The 22710-nt window shown below is 39.4% G+C and overlaps 1 protein-coding gene and 1 long non-coding RNA gene across 6 annotated transcripts in view; both read left to right on the plus strand.

Moving 5' to 3' along the window:
* LOC126993553 (MLX-interacting protein-like) overlaps positions 1 to 22710 on the plus strand; it is a 70860-nt gene that overhangs the window by 37840 nt on the left and 10310 nt on the right. Inside the window, exons 3-7 of one of the 4 annotated variants that reach the window (XM_050852689.1) lie at positions 1061 to 1128; positions 10215 to 10337; positions 12060 to 12113; positions 17457 to 17522; positions 18966 to 19128. In XM_050852689.1, coding sequence (XP_050708646.1) covers positions 1061 to 1128; positions 10215 to 10337; positions 12060 to 12113; positions 17457 to 17522; positions 18966 to 19128 — 474 coding nt within the window. The remainder of the gene's footprint in view (positions 1 to 1060; positions 1129 to 10214; positions 10338 to 12059; positions 12114 to 17456; positions 17523 to 18965; positions 19129 to 22710) is intronic. The other 3 variants (XM_050852692.1, XM_050852691.1, XM_050852693.1) reach the window with 3 other exon arrangements.
* LOC126993554 (uncharacterized) lies at positions 14398 to 17447 on the plus strand. Of its 2 annotated transcripts, none has more exons than XR_007747903.1 (3): positions 14398 to 16782; positions 16844 to 16992; positions 17295 to 17447. It is a non-coding gene; the product is annotated as an uncharacterized LOC126993554 (long non-coding RNA). The 2 variants fall into 2 exon arrangements; XR_007747902.1 differs by having other exon boundaries at positions 16844 to 16904; positions 17146 to 17447.

Below are 22710 nucleotides of genomic sequence, written 5' to 3' on the forward strand. Positions count from 1 at the left end.
AATATTGAACCCTTTATGAATCCGATTGGCAGGTGTATTTTCGTATCTGATCCTCTTGATGATTTTTTTTTTTTTTTTTTTTTTTTTTTTTTAGATCAAACGACACGGCTCAAGGGCAACAAAAAGAGTACAAAAAAAAAGCCCGCTATACTTACGTTGTCCTCAAAGATCAAGGAGCCTATACTCAAATAATATAAGGCTTTGGTAGAGATTGTGGGTATTCCCGTGGGTAGTATTATGAGTTTTGTGATAGTTTGACAAGGCATCTGCACCATATTTTTTTTTTACAACAAAGGAAACGGGTCAAGGGCAACAAAAAGAGTCCAAAAAAAAAAGCCCGCTCTACTCCCGTTGTCCTCAAAGATCTCTCACATTAGAAAAGTCTTTGATAGAGATTGTAGGTATTCCCGTGGGTAGTGTTATGAGTTTAGTGATAGTTAGACAAGGCATGTGCACCATATATATATTTTTTTTACAACAAAGGAGACGGCTCAAGGGCAATATAAGTAGTAGAAGAAAAAAAAACCGCTTCTCACTCACTGCTCCCATTATGAAAAGTCACTCATGAAAATCGGACTTACCTAACTTCCTTTGTGGCTTTGTGAAATATTTGTTGTGAGTCAAAGCGTCTGAGAATTCGGGCTGGACATTTTTTTTTCCTTATCGATTCCCTCCTTTCCTTCCTCCTATCAATTATTTCCTCTTTTCTTCATTCCCACATTTTTTTTACCGTGTTTTTAATTTTTAACCACTTTTATATAGTAGTTTATAAATGCAATTCGTTCGGCGCCATATGACCATGCAGTTCCGGCGCCAAGAGAGAACGCCAAAATAGTCAATCTGCTTTCCTTTCTTCATTCTCGAAAACGTCAAAAAAATAATTCAATCTTTTTCTTTCTTCATTCCCGTCATAGTTTTCTAGGATTCGAAATTTCTCTGCTTTTTTTCTCTCTATTTTTTTTTCGTCTGTAGCCTTTGCTGTATATAAATGAGAAATAAAAGATAATATATTGATGGTTTATTTATCTATGTATTTAATTACTTTTTTTTTCTTTTTCAGTCATCCGGAAGAAAAGGATGACAGTGTGCCAATTCGCGTTGGACGTCGACATCCACAACAAACCCGAGGTGAGAGAGAGAGAGAGAGAGAGAGAGAGAGAGAGAGGGGGATAAGAAAGAAAAAAAAAGTGAAAATATATCCACATCATAATCCAAGAGAGAGAGAGGTGTGGAATTTCGAATGACAAGTAATCAAGAAAATAAAAAATGGAAAATATTGGTGGAAGTGAAGGAAAAAATAACAGAGAGAGAGAGAGAGAGAGAGAGAGAGAGAGAGAGAGAGAGAGAGAGAATGGGGAAGGGGGTGCAAAGAAAAAATAAAGGAAAAAAGGTAAAATAGATGTAACAAAAAAATCCACTTCATAATCCGAGAGAGAGAGAGAGAGAGAAGCAGTACTCGACTCAACCAACCACAAGGTCATTCAAATCGCTCTCCTCTTTCCTCCTACCCCTCGGCGACGCATTTAGTGGGTGACGCAATCAGTGACGATGGACCCCACATCAAACCTCTTCCCGTTTTCTTTCGTCCGATTTTGTTTAGCAACGTTTTCTTTTAATGTTTTGATTTTATCGTTTAATTTGAGAGAGAGAGAGAGAGAGTTTCCATCCTTATTTCATACTTGACATGATCAGGATGTTGCATAAGAGAGAGAGAGAGAGAGAGAGAGAGCGTATGAAGGGAGAATCACATCCCATTTCCACCTGTCCCTCCCTCCCCTTCCCTTATCTCCCCATTCCCACTCCCCATTCCTCCCCTTCTCTCGTTTACCTCTTCCCTTCCTCTCCCTCTCTCTTCCCTCCCTTCCTTTCCCCCCTCTCCTATCCCTTCCCTTCCTCTCCCCTTCCTTCCATTCCCATCCCTCCTCTCCAATATTCCCCTCTCTTCCCTCCCCATTCCTTCCTTACCTCTCCCCTTTCCTTTCCTTCCCTCCTTTCTCTCCAAATATCCTGACGGTGCTAATAATGAACTTCTGGCATGTAAAGGGAGGAAGAGGAGGTGGAGGAGGGGGAGGAGGAGGAGGAGGATTTTAGCAACTTCAAGGTCGTTTTTTGGGGCTCAACACGTGACTTGCTCTTCACGTGGCCCCTCCTCCTCCTCCTCCTCCCTGATACCGTAAGAGTGGAGGGAGGGAGGAAAGAAAGAGAAGGGGAAGATAAAAGATAAGATATGGTAAGGGAGGTGTGGAGGGATTGTTTATATAAGAGGAGAGGAGGAGGAAGAAGAGGAGGAGGAGGAGGAGGAGGAGGATAGCTTGGCGTTCGCTTAAAAGTGCTGAATACCAAGAAGGGAGAGAGAGAGAGAGAGAGAGAGAGAGAGAGAGAGAGCGTACTTTAGAACCGGTTGTGGTTGGAGACTGGATAGGTTACTCTCTCTCTCTCTCTCTCTCTCTCTCTCTCTCTGGGTGGGTGAGTTGCAGCTCTATCCTAACTGTTAGAGAGAAAGGAGAGAAAAAAGAGAAAAAGAAAGAAGAACGAGTTGCAGGTTCATCCTAACTGTAAGAGAGAAAGGAGAAGAAGAAGAAGGAGAGAAAAGCAAGAAAGAAAGAAAGAAAGAAAGAAAGAACGAAGAAGAAAGAATAAGAACAAGTAGCAGTTTTATCTTACCTAATCTTGGCTATGAAAGAAAAAGAAGAAAAAGAAAGGGAAAGAAAGTTAGAAAAGGGATAATAAGGAGGACGGGTTGAGACGAAAATCTAATAATACCACTATCATAAAAAAAAGTAATCATAACATCAATTGAAATACTTATTGAAGGGAGAGATAATGGAGGAAGAGGAGCATCATGATGTTATATAAAACACCTCCATCACCCTCACCATGAGAATGAGGAAGAGGAAATTGTTCTTGAAGAGATAAGGAAGATAAAAATAAAGACCAGAAGCAGGAAGAGAAATATGACAAGGAGGAGGAGAAGAGGAGGAGGAGGAGGAGGAGGAGGCGTATAGCGATGCATGTTTATAAATAACTTTTTTTTTTTTACTTTCTCAAAACAAGACAAATAAGAACAACAAAAACAACAGCAACACAAAGCAAATCATCATCATCATCAGTGGTAGAGAGAGAGAGAGAGACGCAGTAAACCTAATAAAACACGCGACCACACCCAGAGAGAGAGAGAGAGAGAGAGAAGTGCGTAATGTTCCAAAAATCGAATGTTTGTGGTGCATATGGCATTTGAGAGAGAGAGAGAGAGAGCGGAGGGGTGTGAGGCGGGAAGCGGCGTGGATAGGCGGGCGGGAGAGGGCGGGAAGGCTGTTCTCTCTTCCTATTGGTTCCCTTCAACATCAGCTGGAGGTGTGCGGCTCTTACCTCCACCCCTCCCCCCCTCCCTCCCTCCTTTTCCTCCCTCCTCCTCACCTCTCCTCTCCCTTCTTCCGTTACTTATTGCTTGCTTGCTTTCCTCCTCTTCCTTCCTTTCTTGTTTCCTTCTCCCTTTCTTTCATTCCCTAATTTGCCTCCTCCTCCCCTTCCTCCTTTTCTTTCTCTACCCTCCTTCCGTTATCTCCTTCCTCCTCTTCCTTCCTTTCCTTCTCCCTTCCATGCCTTTCGTTATCTCCTCTTCCCTCTCCCTTTCGTTAACTTCCTTTCCCTTTCTTCCTCCTTTCTCCCCTATCTCCCTCCCTTCCTTTCCTTCCTCTCTACGGTTACCTCCTCCCTTCTTTCTTTCCCATACACGTTTTTCTTATATTCCTTCTTTCTTTTCCTTTTCCTCCTTAACTTCCTTTCAACTTATTATTTTTTCTCTCCCTCTAAACCCTTCCTTCCATCCTCTCCTCTTTTCTTTCCCTCCAAGCATTCCCTTTTGTCCTTCCCTTCCTTTCTTTCCCTTCCTACCGCCCCTCCCAGCCTCCCCCTTTCCTCCCTCTCTCCCATACACCTGTTAGGCCACGTCATCAGCACACACCTGTATACAGAAACACCTGCCTGCTTTTAAAACAGCCCCCCCCCCCCCCCCACACACACACACACTGCTGCTGTTGAGTCGTTCACCTCACTCCTGTTTTTTTTTTTTTTTTATGTGCTCGCTTTTTAGGCCCTCACCTTTGTTTCCTTTCGTTTCCTCGGTTTTTACTCCGTTTTTATTATTTTCCTTCTCTTTCCTCCATTCTTCTTTCCCTTTTATTTAGCCTTTGTTTCTTTTCATTCTTCCTTCCTTTCTTCTTCCCTTGTTTCTTACTGCACTAACCTTTCTTTCCCCTGTCTATTCCTTTTTTTATTTTCTATTCCATTAATCTTCCCTTCATCTATCTATCTATCTATTTGTCTCGATCTATCTAACTATAACCCTCATTACCATAACTTATCTTCCTTATCTGGCTACAAAAAGACATTTCTATTTAGTAATGTTATCTTATATTGTATGTGTATGTAAAATCGTTATACTCTCCTGCTTCCTATCGCATACTATATACCATACAATCCCAAAAGGTTAAGTTAGCTAGGTAATGTTATCGGAATACGGTATAGATGCGCGTGGCCCCAGTGCTCATCTCCATCACACTGCCCAATCCCTAAGCAATCCTAAGGCGTATGCTAAACAGCGTATATTTCCTATTAGAACAAAAAAATAGCGTGTTCATATCGCATTCACGTCATGCTATCGCGTCTGAGATTCCTTATCGTCCCTATACGTATAATAATTTGCGTAGAAATTGCGTATCTTTCGTATCAGAACAGACAAGTTAGCGTATTTATAGTCTACTGTATTCAGTCCATGTTTTTGTATACGTGACGTCAGGCATACCAAGTACAGTAGGCTAGGGGAGTGTAATTACATCGATTTACATAGATGTTCAGTGTATACGTATTACCAGTAATAACTTCAGTAGGCTTGGGTAGTGTATTTACATAGATTTACATAGATGTTCAGTATACGTATAACCAGTAATAGTAACTACAGTAGGCTTGGGTAGTGTATTTACATAGATTTACATAGATGTTCAGACCACAGACTTTATAACCCAGACTGTATAAGGTGGCTTGTCCTCAAACTTAACAAAAACTTCAATTAAAAGTCCAACAAGACATTGGAGGAAGTGACGGTCAGGCTGCGTCAGGCTGAGCTAGGCAGTGATACGCTGAACCAACGTTGCCAGATTGTTGTACTCAGTCTCTTCTATTTGCCGATTTCCAACAACAACAACAAAAAAAAAAAAAAGTCATTCTCACCCCGATAACGACTCATTTATGGTTATCGTCAAAATCGGTAATTGTTGGTGTTTGTTTGCAGTAGTCTTGAGTCATAAACCAGAGAATATGGTGGTTTGAGGATTATCTGGCAACGTCGCGCTGAACTAGGCTGAGGTGGGCTGTGCAGCGCTTCCTCAGAATTACAAAGCATCATTTTAAGAGTGGTTCATAATGTATTCAGTTTGGGTGTTGAGTAACCCTCGTGTAGCCTTGAATTCTAAGTAGGCTAGGTTGGGATAGTGTGGCTCCATTATGCTAGACTGTTCACTATTTTTTTTCTGGTAAGGGAAATAGTAATGACAGAAATATATTAAATCCCTGAAACTCACTGTAATAAGAAAATGAAAGGAGAAAAAAGAAGAAAAAATGAAAGAAAGTTTTTTTTCTGGTAATGATAAAAATCTAATAGAACCATGAAATTCCCTGAACAATATAATTAGAAAATGAAAGGAGAAAAAAGAAGAAAAAATGAAAGAAAGTTTTTTTTTCTGGTAAGGGGAATAGTAATGATAAAAATCTAATAGAACCATGAAATTCCCTGAACAATATAATTGGAAAATAAAAGGAGAAAAAAATGAAATAAAGTGAATGAGTGTAGGATATACTAGCTACGTTATGCTAGGCTATCCACTGTTTTTATCATGGTAAGGCAGACAGCAAATTTTTAACTAATGAGGAGCATACATCTGGGGTGCGTCGCTTCACTCACTCTCCCCTCCGAACAAGCTCCCACGCAAAAAGGAAACGAAGAGAAGAATGGTAAAGTTGGCAAAAGTGTTCCTCGCGCAGTGCTGGGAAAAAGGGCACAAATGTCTGAATAAGTGAAGATAAGTGACTTTATTTCAGTTTAGAAAATTACGTAACACTGACAAGGAAGGTGTGTGAATAAGAAGAAGGGAGGAACGAGAGGAGGAGGACCTAAGAAGCGGTACAAAGCATTACAGGTCAAAAGAAGAAGAAGAACTGCCCTATCCATCTCAAGTGACCAAGTCCCTCCCAGCAGGATCGATGGACTTGCCCGTCATGAGTTGCGTGGGCGTCCCCGTGGTCTCCTCCTCCACTCAGGGTTGCCATGTATACAGAAACAACGCAGTGAGCAGGATCGACGTTCGGGAGGCGAATCACGTGCCCACGGCCCCACATAGCCGCAGTTGGCATTCACGGGCCAAGCTGGTAACAGGCCCCAGTTGAGGTTCAGCAATGATGAAAATAATACAATAAAACTTCACAACTCGCTGAATAAGTTAATGAAATGATAAGAGAAAAAGGAGAGAAATATAAGGAAGAGGAAGGGGAAGGGGAGAGAAGGACGAGTGAAATGAAAGTGAATGAATAAATAGGAAATAAGAAAATTAGAATAAACAGAAAACAAGGAAAAAAATAATGATGAATGGTGAAGGAAAGAAAATGTAAAGAAATCTAATGGTATACAAATCCTTAAATAGTCCTATTCTCAAGTCACCACAAAAAAAATCTTCCATATCCTTTGTAACCTCGCCCCCCAAAAAACAAAAACATTACATAAACAAACCCTCCCTCACTGATTTCTAAGTCGCCATAGATTGGGTGACCTTGAAGGGAGGAATGGGAAGGGGAAAGGGAAGGAGAGGAAGGTGGTGGAAGGGAAGGGGAGGATGGGGTCTAGATGTCAGGGGGTCTATGGAAGCCTGGGGAATAAAGGAGAGGAGAGAAGGGCAAGGAAAGATGGGTAGAAGAGGTAAGGGAAGGGATAGAGGAGGGTAGTAGTAGTGGTAGACCCTTCAGACACGCGGAAGCTAACCCGTTTTGTAGCCTACGACTGGTGTGTTAATGCGTAGCCTACTCTGCCTCCTCCTCCTCCTTTTCTTCCTACTTCTTTTCCTCCTACTTTTCCTCCTACTCCTTTTTCTTTCTCCGACTTCCTTTCCTCCTCCTCCTTTTCCTCCTCCTCCTCCTCCTTTTCCTCCTACTCCTCCTCCTGCTCCTCCTTCTTTTCCTCCTCCTCCTCCTGCTCCTCCTTCTTTTCCTCTTCCTCCTCCTCCTCCTTCTTTTCCTCCTCCTCCGTTTCCTGCTCCTCCTTCTTTTCCTCCTACTCCGTTTCCTGCTCCTCCTTCTTTTCCTCCTACTCCTTTTCCTGCTCCTCCTTCTTTTCCTACTCCTTCGGCTCCTCCTTTTCCTCCTCCTCCTCCTCCTCCTCCTCCTTTTCCTCCTACTCCTTCTCCTCCTGCTCCTCCTTCTTTTCCTCCTCCTCCTCCTGCTCCTCCTTCTTTTCCTCTTCCTCCTCCTCCTCCATCTTTTCCTCCTACTCCGTTTCCTGCTCTTCCTTCCTTTCCTCCTTCTTCTTTTCCTCCTCCTCCTCCTCCTTTTCCTCCTCCTCCTTCTCCTCCTGCTCCTCCTTCTTTTCCTCCTCCTCCTCCTGCTCCTCCTTCTTTTCCTCCTCCTCCTCCTGCTCCTCCTTCTTTTCCTCCTCCTTTTCCTGCTCCTCCTTCTTTTCCTACTCCTCCTTCGGCTCCTCCTTCTTTTCCTACTCCTCCTTCGGCTCCTCCTTCTTTTCCTCCTCCTCCTCCTCCTCCTTCGTTTCTTCCTCCTTCACTTCTTTCTCCGATCCTAGTCTTCGTTCTTACAATAATAATTTCACATCACTTTTTTATTCTTTGTTATTTTCTTGTTCGTGTCATTAATAATATCCTTTTTTTCTATTTTTTTTTATATCAGTGTAGCTCTTTCACAGTAGTCATTTTAGGTATCTTTGTTTTCTTCCTCTTCATTTCTCCTCCTCCTCCTCCTCCTCTCAGTCTCTCCCTTGTACCATTTGACTTTAGCATTTACGTCACTATTAAAATGTCAAATAGGTAGCTTTTGACTCATATACCACCCCTCTCTCTCTCTCTCTCTCTCTCTCTCTCTCTCTCTCTCTCTCTCAGGTGTAAACATAATGGTCTTGCAGCCTCCTAAGTAACTTCAATATGGCCTATAATATTAATCACCACTCTTCCCACGACACCGCGATGGGATCAGAATGTCTTTGTCCAACTGTGACGTAATGGAATTCTCTGAACCTCTCTCTCTCTCTCTCTCTTGATTCTGGTTCTTCTGTTTCTTCTTCCTCTTCGTTTATTCCTTGCTTACGTTTCTCTCTCCGGTATTGTTCTTTGCTTTCTTTTATTCTTCTCTACTTCCTTTCTCCTCTTCTCTTTTATCTAGACCTCCTTTCTTTTATTCCACTCCCTCTTTCCAATATTGTTCTTTGCTCTCATTCTTTCTTCTAATCCACTCCACCTCATCCTCTTTGTTCCTCATTTTATCTTTTTTTTGTGTCCATTATCTTTATAGCTACTTAACACTTCCCATCTCTTTCTTGCTTACTTTTCTCTTTCTGTTAATGTTCCTTGCTCTTTCTTTCTCCCTTTCTTCTGTTTCTCTCCACCTCTTCCTCTTTGTTCCTCATTTTATTCTTTATTTGTGTGTATTATCTTCTCTCGCTCTTTATTCCTCACTCTTCTCATCCCTTTCTTGCTTACTTTTCTCCTTCCTATATTATTCCTTGCTTGTTCTTTCTTTTATTCCTTTCTATACCTTATCCTTTAGTTTCTTATTTTATCCTTTCATCCTTCCTCACTCTATTATTCACCCTTTATATTCCTAAGCCTCATATTTACATTTATCGAGATAGCCTACTGATATACTTCATTGTTAGTCTTTTTATGTTCTCATGTTTCTCTTAATTATCCTTCCTCACTTTATTCTTCACCCCCCCCTATTTCTATTCCTCATATTTATATTTACCTAGATAGCCTACTGATATACTTACTGTTTTTAGTTTGTCTAAATATCGTATAGGCTATTTTAATACGTATCTAAAAGTAATATAGAAAGCATATCCTCCCAGCTCCCATTAGTCACACACCAAGACATGCAATGGATCGATGGCCATAATATTTCAGCGCTGTAATCTCCATAAATCGTTTGGGCTATTACTGTCATGTGGTGCATCGCCGTGATCGACCAGGCCTTGCTTCAGCCTTGCTTCAGCCTTGCTCAAGCATTATATATTTCGCCTTACTTTAGTCATACTTTACCGAGGGCCAGCCTTGAGAGGGGCTGCTTGTATCTTATTTTGTTAAGGATAGATATTTAAGTTGCTTTCCTCCCTGACACACGTGTTATAATTATGTATCCTAAGCACAAAAAAAATGTTATAGACAGGAAAGAACACTAATCTTTTCCATTACCATCACAGTTGTTCCGTGTTCTTACCATCCTTTTATTCTTCATACCATTATGTTATTTTCTATTCTATAAACAAAGGAAAGAACACTAATCTTTTCCATTACCATCACAATTGTTCCCTGTTCTTACCACACTTTTATTCTTCATACCATTATGTTATTATGATTCTATTCCATCTCCACCACCATTACTATTCCCTGTTGTCACCATTCCCGGATTACTGTTTATTATATATGTCATTATTATGTTCTCTATTCTGTTTTGGGATTTATTAAGTTCAGTGGAATAAGAAATTTATGAGCTTATTAGTAAAAACTCATCTTGATTGAAATTATTATTTTTATTCTCTGATGAAAATCAATAAAAATACTATAATTTAAATAGTTTGGTTTAAATTGAAATGACTTTTCATTCTCTGATTAAAATCAATAAAAAATATATGATTTAAATAATTTGGTTTAAATCATAACAACCCTGTCTGTTTCCACCTGACACTCATTACCTCACTTTTTGTACCATTATGCTCTCTTCTTTCCAGTCTTCCAATATAATCATTTCCTTGTTCTTACTGTCCTTCTCGTTTTCTCATCCATTCTGCTTTTCCTTGTTCTTACCGTTCTCGTTTTCTCCTCTATTCTGTTCTTCTCTTTTTCCAATCATCCATTCTCATTACCTCACTTTTTGTACCATTATGCTCTTTTCTCTTCCAGTCATCCATAATCCTTTCCCTGTTCTCATTCCCTTCGTTCTTGCAGGCCATTGTGCTGGAAGGGAAGTACTGGAAGAGGCAGATGGAGGCGGTGATGGCGGAGTACAAGAAGTGGAGGATATACTACCGGAACAAAATCTGCGGCAAGACCACCCTTGAAAATGATTCGGTTAGTTCCTGTGACCACCTCAGACTAATCAGATATCTAAACACCTTTATTGTCTACGTTACTTCTTTTCCAGCTGACCTGACCATGTTTTTCTTTCCTTCTTTCCATCTAACTTTTTCACAGGACCCTCTTTTTTTTTCGTTTCCACAGCCTCTTTCTTTTCTATTCTTTTTACTTTTCTCTTAGCTATTGTTTCTTTTCTTATTTTCACTTGATCCTCCCCCCCCCTTTTTTTTCTTCCTTTGATTCTGCTGTCCCTATCTTCGTTTCTTTCTCTTTTTTTCTTGTTCATGGGTTTATTTTACTATTTCATCTTCTATCCCATCCACTTTGTTAATTATGTCATGCAACCCTTCTTCTTCTCGTTCTCCTATTCATCATCTTTTGATTCTACCGCCTCTATCTTCGTTTTTTTCTTGTTTCTTTTTCTCTCTTATTCATGGGTTTATTTTACTGTTTCATCTTCTACCCTATCCTCTTTGTTCAATGTCATGCAACCCTTCTTCTTCTCGTTCTCGTTTTCATCTTCTTTTGATTCTACCGCCTTTAGCTTCTTCATTTCTTTCCTGTCTATTCTCTCTTTTTTGTTGTTGTTCCTGGGTTTATTTTACTATTTCATCTTCTACACCATCCTCTTTGTTCACCATGTCATGCAAATCTTTTCCTCTTCTCATTCTTCTTTTCCTCTTCTTTTTTTCTTCACCTTTTTCCAACTCTCATAATTATACGGTCACTGTTCCTGCTATACCTCCTCCATTTCCTCCTCTCATTCCCGTCCCATTCCTCCAATCCCTTCCATACATTTGCAATACCCAACATTAATCTTTTGGTCTGGAGATAGTTGGACCTTCACTGGGCAGGGATTTGTGGTCTTTCTTTCCTCATTGACATCACTTCATCCTTGTTTTCACCCTCACCACCTGTCATTCCTTTCTCCTCATCTACATCTTCTCCTATTTGTTTAACGTCCATATTATCCTTTATGGGGTTGGATGGGTTATGAGTCTCTCCCACTCTTGATGATCTCCTCCTTTTTCCTGCATTCTCCTTTTCTCCTCCCTCCTCCTCTGTCTTTCTCCTCATCTTCATCATCTTTTTTTTGTAATGTCCATATTTTCCCTCATAGGGTTGGATGGCTTATGAGTTTCTTCCACTTTTGACGATCTTCTTTCTCCTCGGTTCACCTTTTCTCCTCCCTCCTCCATCTCTCCTCTTGCCAACTCCAAACCTTTGACAACATAAAACCCAATAAATCTTTACCCTCCACCACTCCACCGTCAGTATATAAGTACCAAACTCTAAAAGGTATTCCCTCATTCTCCACAAACCCCCTATCCCTTATTTTACTTCTTCCTCAGTAGTATAAAGTAATATAGTTTCCTCTCACTTGGGAATTATTATCTCTAATATATAGTTCATTATTATTTCTCATTAATTTATCTATATGGGACATCATTAAGTAGTTTTTATTTCTGGCATTCTTTTGTGGACATCAAGAATATGCCAAAAGTTAAGCAAGACCTAAAATCATGCCTTGGGTCTTTAGTTAACAATCTATAGTTTTTCTCAGTAGTAGCACAATGATTTCTGGAACTTTTTTGTAGTAACTTTTTAGCATTCCAAAGATGGTAAACAAACATCCATTATTAATTTTTCCCTTTTCCTTTTTAATCCTGTCATCCTTGTCCTCATCGCTGTAACTGTTTGTTGTTCACTTTGCAGTCAGGAAGACAATCGAAGAAAGAATCAATTTGCTTAGTAGAACCCCCCAAGAAGGTAAAGAAAAGGTGTGGCGTGAACCCTTTATTTTGCCCACTTTTTGCCCTTAGCTTGCCCACGGACCCGCCAGCACCCCATACTGCTCTTTCCCTTAAATTACCTCACTTCAGTTCTTCCTCCCTTCCCTCTGTCTTCTCACTGTCACCTGTATTTCCATATCTTTTCATTTTCATCCCTCACCCCTTTTTCTCTTTTTCCCATTTTCTCTCTTTTTTTTATCACCTCATTTTCATTCCTTACTGTATCCTCCCATTTCACTTTCTTCCCTTTTCCTTATGATTTTCTTGCTTCACTTCACTTTCTACCTTCTTGGCCCTCATTCCCTTGCCTCCTTGTTTGCAGCTGTACTATATTATGTTTTCCTTGTTTTTCCTTGCCATCTCTCTTGTTTTTTTCATAATATTGTATTCTGTATCATCTTGTTGGTTTATGATCTTCCTCTTCTTGCTTATTCATTTCTTCCTTTTGTTTCCTTAGTTCTGTCTTTCATATTCTTTCTTGTTATTTTTCTCTTGTTTCTCCGTGTTATTGTATATTGTGTTATCGTGTTGGTTTTTGTTCTTGCTCTTCTTCCTCCTCCTTCCTTATGCGGCATATGACCACAGATGTTGCACCGACTAAACGAAACCTACCAAAACTTTCCTCCTTCCTTATGTTTCCTTATTCCCTCTCATTCTTTCCCCTCCCTTCCTCGTCACTCCTTACCACTTCTTTCATGCAGCCTTTCATTCTTTATACTTCCTTATTCCTCTTTGTCGTATCTCCTTTCATTCATTATATGTATTACTTCCCTATACCCTCTTATTTATGTCACCTTTTATTCCTTCACTCCTCTCCTCCTCGCTGTTTCCCGCCACGTCCGTTAATCAATAATATCATCCATTCGCTGTTGTTGCTTTTCTCATCTTGCCGTTTGATTTTAATACTGATTTGTCTTTGTTTATGCTTTATTTTATTTTGTATGTTGGTTCGTTATGCCAGGTTGCAATTTGATTAATTTTGTGTATGGTGTGAACTTTTTTTTTTTTCATGTTTCAGTTTTCATTTATTTTTATTTTTTTATTTTTTATGAATGGAGTGCCGCTGTTGATGCTGCCGCTCCCTCTGTTTTTATTGTTTCATGTTTGTTTGTCATTATTCGTGCGGACTTCCAATTGATGTGTCCATGATAAGAGTGTGTATGTGGCATGTATGTGTGTATGTATGTGTGTGAGTGCGCAAATCGTACACACATACAGGATGATCATAAGTTCGTCAGTGCTGCCAAATTGATTCTTATGCTGCGGTCGAAAATTCATGTAACAAAGAGAATGTATTTGTGATTATTATGTTGTGGTCATGTGTTACCAAATTGATTCTAAGGCTGTGGTCGAAAGTTAATGGCAAAACAAATCAACAAGAGAATACATAAGGAGTAGTGTAATAAAGAGAATGTATATATGATTAACACTTAGATGGCGGCAAAGTAGCTCCCACAAACTGAATTGCCTATAGTCACTGCCGACCTTAGGACCGTAGCATAAATATAGTTAAGCCCATAATAGATGTTTTAACCCGGTAGCTGTGGGGACCATGTTTCTTAAAGCGAGAAAAATGAGAAAAAATCATCACTCAAGCTGGTACATGGTAAAGCCACAAAATTGGCCCGTCGCTGCTAACGGGTTAACTATCATGTATGTATAAATTCTACCCCAATCTGGAAGTGTTGTTATATTTCCTATCTGATTATCTTGACTGAATTTTGGACCGTCTATATATAGTTCCACCATCGTCTAAGGGTTAATATGTAGTTCTTAGGAGAGAAGTCAGTACTTATCAATTATCAGTTTAGTGCGAGAAATGTTATCTTGGTAGTCTTAGGGAATGTGAGACGTTATGTAGACATTCGAAGAGAGAAAAATATTATCAGTGGGAGTTTGATGGATGATGAGTGAGTAATCTCTGTAATTTGTCACATACCTAATCTCTGAGGATAGTCTGGCACTTGGTATTTGGTGACGTTTCCACAAGGCCAAAACACTTGAGTCATTGGTTTGAACTGAGCCAACCATTGCTGTAAGATTAATAGATATAACTTGATCTCTTTCAAGACGAGTGCATCAAGACACCTCTCCACCCGAAGTTGACCTGTCTTTTGGCCGCTCTTTAGTTTCCTCTTTTATAGGAGCAGCAATTAGTGGGCTTTTTTATTCTACACTTTCTTTTTGTTGCCCTCGAGTTGCTTCCTTTACTGTAAAAAAAAAAAAAAAAAAAAAAAAAAATATCTCTTCTGTAATACCTACTTTACCAAATGAAGTTGTGTTTATGAAAAATGAGGTTTAACCCGTTAGCAGGGACGGACCAAATTTGTGGCTTTACCGTATACCAGCGACAGGCCAAATTTGTGCCATGATAAAGACCCCCAAAAATAGATGATGTATAAACTGATAACAAATACGTTGATACATATTATGAAATGGTTTGCGTGAGTGATGATTTTTTCTCATTTTTCTCGCTTAGAGGGACCTTAAAGAAACATAGTCCCAGCAGCTACTGGGTTAAAGAATTGTATGATGAGATGTGATACAATTTGAGACTGTTAAATTAATAATATAGTCTGTAAAAATATAGATAGGTAAAAATGGCATTAGCAGCATACAGAGAATATAGAATAATGTTAAGCTAAATTGTAAATGATTTTGAGATCACTGAATGTGGAAAGTCCTTGTGAATGTCCTGTGTTCTGTGCGGGTGGCTGAGCCCTGATTCAACCCACTGGGACATGGCATCAACCCTGCTTGTTATGCACACCTTTTTGATTACTCCTGCCCTCTGCCTGAACCTTTCCGCAGTGTTGGCAGTGGAGCAAGCCAGTGTTTCGGGTGCTGGTGACATATATCAGTTGTGAGGACCACTCTAATTAGTTCTCGTATCAGAAAAAAAAAGGAAAATTTGTCTGAGGTATGAAAGTGAAACAATGTCAGAGTAAAGACTGATAAATGTGACTGAATGACCCACAGAACCAATCAGTCGACCCTCTTAATTTTTCTGACATATTTAACTTTTATTCCTCAGCTCAATTTATTATAAGAATGTTTTCCTGATGGATTGATTGAAATGGTGCAGCAAATAAACCTTGCGTGGCCCGTGTTGTGTGACCTTTGCCAGTGTGCAGTGAGTGGCGTGTTGTTGACCTGTGTGGAGGGTGACCTGCTGCACCTGCTGATACATGTCCTGCCAGGCTCAGAGGGATCAGGATCAGGATCAGGATCAGGATCAGGATCTCTTGATAATGAAAGCTGTTGACTCACACGGTCACACCTCACGTCAGCACCACACACGCCAGCACTGGTGATAAGGCTCCTCATGGGGATTCAAAGTCCCCATGAAGCACATCCTCAGTTGCTTTACAATTTCCTGTCTGATTATCAACCTGCCAATCCTTGATAATTATTACTGAATTACGTGAAAACAAAAATTACGATGCCTTGATACCTTAATTGGCCCTCATACTTTTACTCATACTTATTTATATTGCCTGTGGGAAGGCAAGCACTTCCTTCTCCTTTGCTATACTCGTGATCTCCCTCTGATTTGAGGTGACCACGCTTGGAAAATCACCCAGCTTGTATACCTAATATGTCTTTCAGCTTCCTTCCTTCCTTCTTACCTTCCTACCTTACTTCCTACGCTAGCATGAGTCTTGGAGGGGGCACCTTACCTCATCATCACCATAACTGCCCCTGCCAACCCTTTCCTTCCTCCGTGTGAGGCATGGAAGAGAAAGCCTTTCCTGAGCATAAACTCTACTGCATAATGGATGTGACTTTGAGGGAGTTATGCTCATTTTATCACTAATTCTTCCTAACCTAACTGGGTCAAAAAGTGGAAATAGTTAACTTGTAAATGTAATGGTAAGCAGAGTGACATTTGGGAGAAGGTTGACGTAGCAATGAAGAGAATAACAAATCAGGGTATTGTATGTTGCATTATAGTGACCTCAGAGTATTATGTTTTATGTTATGTATTATTATGGTTTGGAGCAGCGAGTAGCGGGCTTTTTTTTATTGTTGTTTCCTTTTTTTTGTGCCCTTGTGCTGTCTCCTTTGCTGTAAAAAAAAAAAAAAAAAAAAAATGATGGTATTATAGTCTATTCCATCAGCTCAGAGAAAACAAAGCTCACTACATGGTACCACTCTCGTTCTTTTACCTCTAACCTGCTTCCTGTGAGAACATGAAGAGGGAAGTTCCATCATTAAGTTTCTGGTAATTATCAAGCAGTTATAATGTGTTGGTGAAGAAAGTATATCTGATTGCATTGTTTATTCCCAGTGAGCAAAAAACATCAAGACAACATATTCTACCTTAATCTAAAGTAACATCCTGACCGAGACTTGCCATATTCTAAGCCTTGTGTTTGTCAATAGCTAGAATGATGTGTATAGTGAAGGGTATAGAATGGATGATAGTGAAAGGGGCAGGTGTCTCAATAATAGTGAGGGGGCAGGTGCTTTAATGATAGTGAAAGAGACAGGTGTTTTAATGATAAGGGAAAAAGTGAAGAGGGCAGGTTGAAATGATAGTGAATGGGACAGGTGTTTTAATGATAAGGGAAAAAGTGAAGAGGGCAGGTTGAAATGAGAGTGAATGGGACAGGTGTTTTAATGATAAGGGAAAAAGTGAAGAGGTCAGGTTAAAATGATAGTGAATAGGACAAGTGTTTTAATGATAAGGGAAAAAGTGGAGAGGTCAGGTTAAAATGATAGTGAATGGGACAGGTGTTTTAATGATAAGGGAAAAAGTGAAGAGGTCAGGTTGAAATGAGAGTGAATAGGACAAGTGTTTTAATAAGGGAAAAAGTGGAGAGGGCAGGTTGAAATGATAATGAATGGGACAGGTGTTTTAATGATAAGGGAAAACGTGAAGAGGTCAGGTTGAAATGAGAGTGAATGGGACAGGTGTTTTAATGATAAGGGAAAAAGTGAAGAGGTCAGGTTGAAATGATAGTGAATGGGACATGTGTTTTAATGATAAGGGAAAAAGTGAAGAGGTCAGGTTAAAATGATAGTGAATGGGACAGGTGTTTTAATGATAAGGGAAAAAGTGAAGAGGTCAGGTTGAAATGAGAGTGAATAGGACAAGTGTTTTAATAAGGGAAAAAGTGGAGAGGGCAGGTTGAAATGATAATGAATGGGATAGGTGATTTAATGATGAGTGAAAAGGGCAAGTAAAAATGATAGTGAGCAAAACAGATGCCTTCATGAAACACCATTTTTTGGGCTGGTGAGGTGGACCGGCCCCTAACGAAGCATGTGCTCAGGTGGGTCATTGTATACCTGAGTAATGGTGGACACTTTGCAGCCTGGCCCTAACGACTGCACACCTGAGGGCAGTGAGGGCCAAGGTCAAGGCCATCATAAACATCCTGTATGTATGTACGTACTGTGTAAGGTGTGTGTGTGCGCGCGAGTGTGTTGGTGTGCGATGCAGTTGTTGTGTTATGCGTGTCTATGTTTTTTATTTGTTCATGTGGGTTTAAAGCGCTTGTATGTGTGTGCACTGTTGTATTTTGTTCATTCATATATTTATTCATTTAGTCATTTCCCTCATGCATTGCATTAATTCATTCACTCAGTCATTTTTTGTTTACATTTTGCCCTTTTAATTCTTTTACTTTTAATCTTACTCATTTATTTATTTCATGCTTTCATCATATTCATTCACCATTAGGTATTCACTCCTCCACTCCTTCATTTCTTTTTTTTTTTTTACATTTTGCTCCTAAACGTATTCATTCATCATATTCATTCACTTTTATTAGTTGATTCCTTCTCTCAGTCATTTATTTCTTCACACTAATCCATTTATCATTTTCTTTCACTCATCAAGTTACATTTATTTACTCCCTCATTTTTGGTACTCACTCACTTTCATTCACACATTTCCTTTTGACTTTTGCCACATTCACTCACTGCCTCATTCATCATTTCTCTATTATTCTGTTATTGTAATGTCATCATTATCCTTTATTTATTTCTGTTGTTGATCTTGCTCTGCTCTGTTATCTGTATCTGTTCGAGTGTGTGTGTGTGTGTGCGTGTGTGCGTGCGTGCGTGTGTGAATGTGCGTTCCTTCCTTCTTTATTTCATCCCAAAATTTTGTGTCTGTCTGATTTTTTTTTGCAGGTGCATTATGTATATTTTCACTAACCCTGTCTGCTGCATTAAAAAGAAAAAAAATATGAAGTGTGGTATTAAACAAGGAGGAACATACAAGCATTCCTCCCCACTGTAATTTATATCCATTCCCCGAGAGCTGATTGGTGTAAGTGGAGTGCAAGGCATGGTGGTATTGTGATGAACTTTTACGTGTGAGACTAAAGATCAGCTGGCCCTTCCCTACTCACAAGGATTGATTTTATTTGTTGACTAATTGGGTGCTTCATGAATCAATTGGTTATCCTTTAATATGTTGGTTTACTTTTGAAGATGAATGACTGGATATTGTAAGGAAATAATTATATATTGTTTAATCACTAAGTATATATTGTTTATAGGGCCTGTTCCCATACTGTTGAAATATATACACATTTGCTTTGCTACTGTAAGAACTGTAAAGAGAGAAGATGGCTTTTAGAAATTAATTTTACTATACTCATCAAACATAGATGGCTGATCATATTCTCTTCTTTTGTTTTATCTTCACCTAAGGAGTCATTGAATGTCTTGGAAGTCACTGAGTGTTTCTAGACAACCAATTAACAGTTTTTAGTAAGCATAAGATGGAGGTGGAAGGGGGAAGGATTTTGTAAAGAAACACAGGAAACTTTCATTCTCTCGCCTCTTGTCTCACTTTCCTCCTCTCTTTCAGAACCTCTTTGACCTGGATGGCATGGACCTGACGAGGAACTATGGGATGCCCATCTCCCTCGAGGATGGAGACTTCTCAGAGTTCATGGACTTCACGGACGTCCTCTTCTCCTCCCTCATGAGCACGCCGCAGCCCTTTGCCTTCCCCAACCCAAGGGAGATCGGTGGGTGTCCCTCATGCCCTCTCTTGCTCTCATCTTTATGTTGTCAAGTGTGTTGGTATTATTTCATACATCATCATTATAATTTGTTTGTTGAGTTAAGCTTTTCAAACACTGGTCTTTGGTTGACTCAGAGGCAATGTATCTCAAGCTTGTGTTCAGGTGTAGCAAAGCTGGTTAGGATGAAGGGAACTGTCTTCTTACTCAGTTAGTGAGTTATTAAAAGTTGGAGCAAAGGTAGTGATTCTTGGGTTGCATGGCATACAGTCCTTTCTGCTGCATGACTGTTTGGCCCCTTGCATCCTGACAGCTAGATAGTTGGTCATCCTTGTCTGGTGAGGGAAAGGGCCTGGCTGGGCTGCAGCAAATATTGTTACATTACACTGCTTGGTGTGGCAAACAGGTGTTGTCATATCTGTTACTTATGCAAACTTAGTCGTTTGCTGAAGCTTTTGAAATTTGATTTTTTTTGTGTTTTTCTTTAGCAGCCAACAGCTGACTGTATCTTAATACTTTGCATCCTTATGGAATGCCTGGATGAATTTTTGCCGAAAATTTCTGCAGCCTGTTGATTACAAGATAGCATTTGAGTTTGTGTGTTTCAGGAAGCACTCAGAACTTCTGTGATCCCATAGGGATACTACAGATATTAATGACCTTGTGACTATTCTTTACCTTAGAAAAGTGTACTGTTGGTTGTGGGTAAAGTGTAACAAGCAGAATGTTCTGGGATGGTTCTCAAAGAGCTGTACAACATGCAAAGCCACTGGGATATAAGTTGCTCTGGATAAATACCCGAGGTGCTTGAAGGCTTGTAGCATGCAACAGGTTATCCTAGTCATGTGCTTGGTCTGATAATTGGGAGATGCCCTTCAACTTGGAACTGAAAATAGGAAGATTGATTATGAAATATACGATGTAAAACTTTAAAAACATTCAGTGTAATAAGGACCATGGTGTCAAAATCACATCAAACCTCAAATTCTCACTGCAGTGCATTGAAGCAGCAAATCAAGCGAACAAAATGAAAATTGATTGAATGTTTCAAAATACTTGATGGCTTTATGAATATGGATTAATCCAAGTTGTGCATGATCGGTGTCACATCATGAATGAAGAATAATGGCACTAAGCTAAAGTATGAACAAATAGATATAGACTGCACAAAATTCTTTTCCACCAGTGTTGCTGTATGAGAATGGAATAAGCTTCTAACCCCAGTGGCTCAGTGCAACACAATTACTCTATATAATTATTTAAAAACAAACTCACCTGCCACTTCTTCCATCTTAATATTTTCTAAGGCAGAGATCTTGGTAACTATTTGCTGTGGTTTAGCTTGGGTGTAAAAAGAGAACATCTAATCTGAACCAAAGAGTATGTGTGGTCTGGACACCTATGTAATTATCTCTCTCTATCTCTACCTTTCTCTGTTTTTCCTTCTCATACAAACCAGTACAAGCACACAAACTGATGACTCAAGGCCACAGTAAGGGGGTCACAGCCTTGCTCTGACCTTCACAGTTCATATTACAGGTCCTTGTGTCCTTGATCTGGTCTGGCTGTCATGAGCACACTTTTAGCCAGCGTTACGCCACAAAGAAGGGATTCAGAAAGTTGCCCAGAAAGAGTCATTAGAGATCACATTTAGGATCGTAAGAACAGTGTATTGTGGGCTTAATTTTGTTACTCTCTTTAGATCTTCCTTTCCTTACTTATTCTATATAAAGATGAAGAGGAAATTATAGAAGTGGTTTGATGATGGAAACCTCTTATTTATTTATATTTTTTATAGTTTGGTTCTTAGCTAGTGATAGAAAAGGGCCGGATGTATTTTTATGACGAGTATTAGCTAAGACTTTTTTCTTGTTTGTTGTATTTGCCATCATCACCATCACCATTATCATCATCATCATCATCATCATCATCATCATCATCATTGTTGCCATCACTCTTACATTGTTTTTAGCAGTCAGGTGTTGCCATCACCTTCTCCTTGCTGAACCCTATAGGCCCCTCCCCCATACGCAGACAAAAAGGGGGTGGGTCCTGTTGTTCTGTTCTTAGCTTAGATGAATAAGGAAAAAAATAAAACTGTGTGTGTGTGTGTGTGTGTGTGTGTGTGTGTGTTTGTTCATATGCGTGTATGCTTGTGTGTTACTAGGAAGACCTTGAGACACTTGAAAGGTCACAAGCATCATTGGGTGTGTTTGTTTTGGTGTAAAAAGTATATTACGCACGCACCTAACAATTATATGCCAAGGGTTAGGCAGCACCACAGCAACACCATTGAGCCTGCTCCTTCTAGGCTGTTATTTGTTTGCTAATATGTTATGATCATCCCAAGCACCTTGATACCCCCCCCCCCCCCCCCCTGCCAAAAAAAAAAGAAAGAAAGAAAAGAACAAAAAATCAATAAAGGACTGACCACTTAAAGAATGATAGAGATGAAAGATAACAATGAGACTGTAAGATGAAGACAACAAGACTATAATTATGAATAGTCTGCATAGAAAAAAATAGAATTATAATTTATTTGGGTAGAAAATTGATGAACTTTACATCAAAACCCTACACAGTAATCTGTTTTTTATATATATATTTTCTAGAGATATCTAACTACATCAAGGCAGTATCTAACTTCTTTAATTTTACTGAGTTTCATATATTACTAAAAATATATATAACTGTCTTAGGAATGCTTAACATGTGAAGGGGAAACTATTGACAGACCAAGTTTCTTCATTCATGCTAATTGGTATACCTGTGCACTGATAGAGTAGTAAGTTTTAAAGAGTTGGCACTACATCTTCAAGAGTGTAGACGGTAATGGTTAAATAAATCGGTGAATAGTAGCTGATACACACACACACAATAAAGTAGTAAGCATAATTATTACAGAGGCTGAAAGTTTATTACAAAGCACTTTATGGAGACTATGAGAAGCAGGTGAGTAGGAAAGAGTTGTTTAACCTGGTAGCTGCGGGGATCATGTTTCTTACAGGCCCCTCTAAGCGAGAAAAATGAAAAAAAAATCATCACTCACGCAAACCATTACATAATATATATATCAATGCATTTGTGATCAGTTTATGCATCATCTGTTTTGGGGGGTTTATATCATGGGAAAAATTTGGCCCGTCGCTGGTACCTACACGGTAAAGACACAAATTTGGCCCGTCGCTGCTACCGGGTTAATTAGACATGTGAATAGGAACAAAACAGAAATGGCAGTAATTAAGAATGACACATTAAAAGAGATTCGAGAAAAGGTATAATAGGAATAGTATAGAGCATTGCAGGAACAGTGGAAAATATGAATACCAACATACCAGGCAGAAAAAAAAATATAAACAATGACCCACAAAAAATACAGATAAGAAATATAAATCAGGAATACTCTAAAAACGAAACCAAAAATATATACAAATAGTTTAGAATTTGTTAAGATCGAAACTTGATTTACACATAGCAACAAAGTAAAAAAATAAATGATAATGATAAGAGTGGGTAAGGAAGAGAACGTAGAACTATTTTTAGCTCGGATTGTAGGTTCAAGGCTGGTTGTAGTGGTGGTGGTGGTGG

This window comes from Eriocheir sinensis, unplaced genomic scaffold (assembly GCF_024679095.1).
Source record: "Eriocheir sinensis breed Jianghai 21 unplaced genomic scaffold, ASM2467909v1 Scaffold631, whole genome shotgun sequence".
In the NCBI taxonomy this organism is placed as follows: Eukaryota; Metazoa; Arthropoda; class Malacostraca; order Decapoda; family Varunidae; genus Eriocheir; species Eriocheir sinensis.